This window comes from Phoenix dactylifera, chromosome 13 (genome assembly GCF_009389715.1).
Source record: "Phoenix dactylifera cultivar Barhee BC4 chromosome 13, palm_55x_up_171113_PBpolish2nd_filt_p, whole genome shotgun sequence".
NCBI lineage: Eukaryota > Viridiplantae > Streptophyta > Magnoliopsida > Arecales > Arecaceae > Phoenix > Phoenix dactylifera.
In genome coordinates, this window is record NC_052404.1 from 11102066 (window position 1) to 11108065 (window position 6000).

The 6000-nt window shown below is 39.9% G+C and overlaps 1 protein-coding gene across 1 annotated transcript; it reads right to left on the reverse strand.

Annotated features, from left to right (window-relative positions):
* Window positions 1-3186: 3186 nt before the first annotated feature.
* Window positions 3187-4015, reverse strand: LOC103711462 (zinc finger protein ZAT11-like). Its single transcript, XM_008797601.4, has one exon. The coding sequence runs from the start codon at window positions 3982-3984 to the stop codon at window positions 3424-3426; it is 561 nt and encodes a 186-aa protein (XP_008795823.2). The 5' UTR covers window positions 3985-4015; the 3' UTR covers window positions 3187-3423.
* Window positions 4016-6000: the final 1985 nt, after the last annotated feature.

Below are 6000 nucleotides of genomic sequence, written 5' to 3' on the forward strand. Positions count from 1 at the left end.
ATTCTCCTTGTCAAGGATCCAGCCCTAAAAAAGGTTGCATAAGAGAAGCCCAATCTAATTTTGTCTCAATCACAGATAGTTGCTGATAATTTTCATGCACAACGCTACCAAGCAAAGCACGTATCGAAGATCTGCTCGTTCTAATAAAACACTAGAAGGTCTGCCCCTCTGGAAGAGGACATGCCACATTTTGTTCCTACCTCGAGGAGGTCCATGTACTTCGGAATGATCCGTGGATTAGGTCCTAATTGTGTTAGGCTATTTGATCGCAGAACTCTAACTTCCCCAGTAGTCACAAATATATGTTGCTCGTAGGCACGACACATGCACACATTGCTTCGATGCACCACTCTCTTCTCATGCTTCATGAAGTGGGATGTGCGGCCAATACCTCGATCAATGTTGCAATTGGGATTTCTATGTATTTAAGTATATATATATTTGACTAGTTTATATATTTAGATTTTCTATGTGCATTTAAGTTATTCATATATTGGATTAAAAAAAAAGAGCCAAAGTAAATAGAAAATTTTTGAAGTATTTATCTCTTCATCCTTTCCTCTCTAGAAAAACTTCTCTCCCTGTATTCCAACACCAATAGCTTGAGATACGCCAAAAGTCTACAGATACCAACAAGGAAATAGGTCAAATTGCATGGATCACTTGTTTAACGTGCCAACTGTTTGCTGATCTCAACCCAACACCATCAAGCAACAAGCCAATGGCGATTGAAAACAAAATCACCTTATCAGATGCTGCTACCTTGGACCTGACTCAACTTGATGGTCCCAATAACATCTAAACCGGATCCTGTTGTTCTATTAAACTTGCCATCAAGGACAATGAAGACCCTACGTTTTCAAGTGGCGAGGGCATGCATCAACTCGAATTTGTTTCTACGGATTGGCATCACAATCCTCAACTAGTCTTCTCCTTTTTCTGACAAAGAAAAAATTTATTCTCAAAGAGAAATGTGCAGATAATGCGACAAGCATGGGACCTGGTTTGGTTTTAGGTCATTGTCATCACAATATTCCTCCGACCTGTCAACATGAGCATCGCCTTCGGGTGATGTGTTTCAAACCTAAGAGGGTGCTTGTAAGCAACAAACTGCACTAGAAGTCACGACAGATGTTTGTGCTGCAAGGTTATCATGAACTGTTCCAGTCTTTACGGAGATCGAAAAATCCAATCTCTAAAGTTGGTGCGTTCCTTACAACGGCTCTTGCTTCATTATGGGTTGTTCGAGTGATGGCGCGGACAACTGGACCGTAAAGACTGGATTCTCTAATCTCCATTCCAACTGGATAGATCCTAATCTTTGTGTAAGAATTTATTTTTTAGATGATCTTAGAAGAGCCAGGGTCATATCTTCTTACTTGTTTCCCATATGGGAGGTAAAACATTGCGTGCTATTAAAGCATTTGGGTTATTTGTCTTGGAACGATTGTGACATCATGATGTTTATTTCTTTTGAATAACAGTTTCATAATTTAGAAAGATATGGCCTTGACATACGGAGATATTTAACAATGGCATTTCCATTTACTTCCCAAATCTTTGGGATAGAACTTGTGGAAGATGTTTTAATGGTCTGGGCGAATATAGAGAGTTTTCTTAATCCGTCATATCATTTTTATTATTTCTGGGCACAAACATAGATTGGCATTTTGATTGAATCCTAATCACGGGCCTTAAATAACAGAAATTAGTGAAAGAGTAACATTTTCCTTGCCTCTCTCATTGGTCCAACCTGCACTGTTCAGACCTGAAAAATTTCTCCCTATCTCACCAACTCTGGTCATTTCCTTTCTCAATCCTCTCTATCTCACCACACATATCCAGGTTATTCATCACCAAACCACGGAACACGTAATTTTTTGTTGCTTATAACAATTCAAGCATCTTCTATTAGCTTATATTTAGTGGCTTAGGCGCTATAACCAGTTCAAAACGACTGCTTGACTTTGAGAGGCAACTAAAGCAGAAGAAGTCAAGATAAATGACCCCAGCAAAAATGATGGCAATGAGTTCCAGACTGCACCTTCCAATGGGCAATGGCCATAACTTTCTACCTGAACATTTGAATTGCTATACTTACACATCCACCGAAAGGTCACAAGAATGAGATCCTAATCTCTGAAGGCTTCATAAATTTTCCGGTTTTAGTTGTCAACAATCGTAGATGATGATGAGTCATTTTTATATAGTAGTTCTTGTGTAACCTATCTTTTAATTGATTTGAGGGAGTTTCTGTCGGTTTGAACTGATAGAGTAATTTTTCCAAGAACATTTACGTACGTCTCAATGTTAATCACGATGGGATTCAAAGTTTGGAAACTAGCCAAAAAAATTGTGAGGTTGTAACTGACATGGAAGTTGCAGATGAGATCATGACATCTTCACCATCTGGCTTCTATTCATGCACTGGTAGGGGTATGCCAAAAACTCCACTGCAACACAGATGGACTTCTCTAATAAAAGAAACGAATCCGTTAGTTAGTCAAGAATAACCAGGATAGTCATACTTTTTTGTTCTTTTCTTCTTTTCCCTTTTACTGAAGATAATTCATATTTAAAACATTTCAGTTTGTTCGAGATTTTTCTCTTGACTCCACCCATTTCCAAGGTTTGAATCAAATCCACATGCGCTAACATGGCTTGCTTGGAAGAAATCATTTCTGAACTAGAAGAACCCCAATTTTCTGTCAAAAATAAGTCCTCCATAACACTTGCAACCGTAGATGGTGATAAATTTATATACAGTAGTCATCAGTAGGACGCAGGCGTATGTTCTCATCTGATGACAGTCGACAAATCTAACTCAACGTTTTGGGGAAATTAAATCATGGAGACAAAAGGTTTTGAAGGAAGAAGAGATGATCTTATAAGACCCTTGTGTTGTTCTATGTGATGACAGCCAACAAATACAAATAAAACTTATAGTGGATATTCAAGGGGACAAATTAAAGGTTGAGGGATAAGAGATATATGATCCAAGTGTTTCCATATCCGTGATTTATCTATATCTGTATCCATGTCTATATCTATATCTATACATACAAACTAAATATATATAAATTCCAAGATATATGTATCTTGACCCTTGTCTTTTATCCAGTTAGCTATAAGCATAAGAAGAGACAAACTACCAGTGAATCCATGGGCAAGAATAACAGGGAGCTATTAATTAAAAGAAATTAAGGTGAGTGGTTGCTATCCATGTAACAAACACATAAACTCATATTATGAAAATTTATACTTTCCAATAAGTAGTCTAAGGTTTACCCAAAATGCATGAAATAAAACAAAGAAAACGCAAAAGTCGCCGAAAAAAGAGTCAAGAAATAGACAAATTAAATAGGATAACAATAAAATTCTTGAGGAAATCCAAGTCTGTCTACTTATGTACCGCCGGAGCAACTACAAAAATCGATGACATCCAGAAGCCTCCTCTACGATCTCTAATCCAAGTCTTAGAGTTGTGAGCTCCAAATCGTTCTCTAAAGGGGTCAAATTCAAGTCCAGCCACAATATCTTCCCTGCACCAGCTTTCTCCTCTGCATGGACCTCGCCGGCCTCCGTGGGCTTGTGCCTCCTCATGTGGCCGCCCAAGGCCTGCCCTATGGGGAACTCCAAGCCACAAACAGGGCACTCATGCACCCTTTGCTTTGGCCTCTCCTTCTTGGGCGGCTCGACCCGATTCCTCCGGATTCTCGGCCTCAAGTGGCTCGTCCGGTGGCCTCCGAGCGCCTGGAACGTCGGAAACCGGCGATTGCATGTCTTGCACTCGTACACCCGGCCCATAGGCTTCTCGATGCCGTTCATCTTTTGAGCCTTTGCTCCATTACAAGAGAGCAGCAGTAGAAGATCGCCCATCTTGGTGCTCTCCAGTTCCCCCTCCTCTCTTGCTGCCGTGCAAAGCTTGGCCATGAAGTCTTGGTCAAGAAGTCCGGAAGTATGTATGCATGTGGGTGAGCTCATTGGACTGTGGAGTTTTTTAGCCGGAAGGGAATGCATGGGGGGGCCAGCCTTATAGGGTGGTGCTGAGACCAGCCGAGGCCAAGAGATACCATGTTGCACGGGTCACGTCAGAGATGATGACCGTGATGCCGCCCACTCGGAACATTCACGCCTTTGAGCACGCGACCGCGTATCAGCCACATCAAACTACAGTCAAGGTTTATGGCCCGTTCATGTGCTTAATCATTTAAACGCAAGCCTAACGCTCGCATAAAACGCTCATTTTTCGGGAGCCCCTTAGTCAACACGCTCCACTGACTTGTTAGGTGAGTTATAGACCCACCAACAAAGTTCCATTGATACTTCACAGTTCATATACGCCTTCCTCACCAAGTAAATCATATCCTATACTGTATGCACCAACATAATCATGCTCGCTTCCTTCTTGTAAGCCAATCACCAAGATAAACGCATGTTAAAATCGCCATTTGTCCCAAAAACGCGAGGACAGGATTCAAATTCAGGACCTCTCCTCTGATACTATGCTAAAATCACTACTTATCCCAAAAGCTTAAGTTAATAGTAAGAGATAAATTTATTTATATATTTTTATATTTTTTTAATACTTGATGAATGAGATCCGTGGTGACCAGCATGGCACACAGCCACATGGTGCATGCATGCCAAATATAATTTTTCTCTCACAAGAGTCCATCTTCAACACCTAAAAAATTCTGCTTGAATATTAAAATAATAGAACATCTAACGATGTTTTTGCTCAAATAATTGCTCATTAATAAAAAATTATTTTTCACGGTGTGCAATTATTTTAACCCCTTAACATATATATATATATATATATATATATATATATATATATATATATATATATATATATATATATATATATATATATATATATATATATATAATTGATAGGAAAGCTTAAACCGCTGTTATAGCTATTATCTTATGAGCATCTTAAACCATGAACCACGCATGTGAGAGATACAAGTGGCAAAATCCACGAAAGGTCAGATATGAGTTAGACCTTTTTTCAAAATAAGACGACGTCGGCAAACAAGCTGTCTGCAGGAAAACCCAACAAATTTTTGTTAAAAATCATAGGAGCTTCGAGACCAGATGTTGAAATCACCGCTGGTCCCAACAGCTTAAGCTGACCTCTATTCTGATAGCATGCTGAAATTACTCATTGTTTCAAAAGCTTAAGGATGAAGTAGATTTATTTATATATTTTATATATTTTTATATTAGACAATTGAAATTTAGAACTTGACAGGGCGGTCAAAAGGATGATCTTGACCTGTCCACGGAGCGGCATTGAAGCTTCCGGCTCCCCATCTCATTGGAATCCAAAGGCCGGTGCCGGACTGCGGTCCCACTTGATAAGTGAAAATAACTAGAGAGAATAAACAGTATATGAATTAATCAGTATATGTGAGGACTTGATTAGAAGACAGGAGTTGCTTGGCTGGGGAGGTAACGCGGCTTACACGTCATTCTTCTTTGTCCTTCTGGTTTCAGTCTTCTTCTAGAGCTTATCACTTACGCTGTTGGGTCCTCCCTCGGTATGTGGTCATCGATTGGAAGTTTGCAGGTGTGAAGCTTAGAACTTTAGACGAGAGGAGATTAGAGAATTAGGAGAGTTTAAACTTGCAGGAGGGCTGGTATCAGGTTTTTGGAATGGAGGTTATCTTCAGTATTCTTGGTAGTGATTCTGATGGTCGGGTTTTCACTCTACGCGTGGATAGATCTGGGGTTGACTCCGAGTGGTCGCATCCGTATGTGTGCATGGAATCCTTGCCATGAAGTTTCGGTCTGGGTTTTAATTAGAAGTCCGTTGCGTTACAACTCGTGCTTGTGCTGGCATCCGTTTTGCTCCACTGGTTATGGCGAGTATTGAGAGTTCTCTTTCTTTTTTAAAAAAAAGTTATTTCTATGGCCAAGATGTGGGCTGGCAGGTAAATGTAATCCACCGTATGGGAGCCCAATGATGTCACAAAAAAAAAAGGGGGT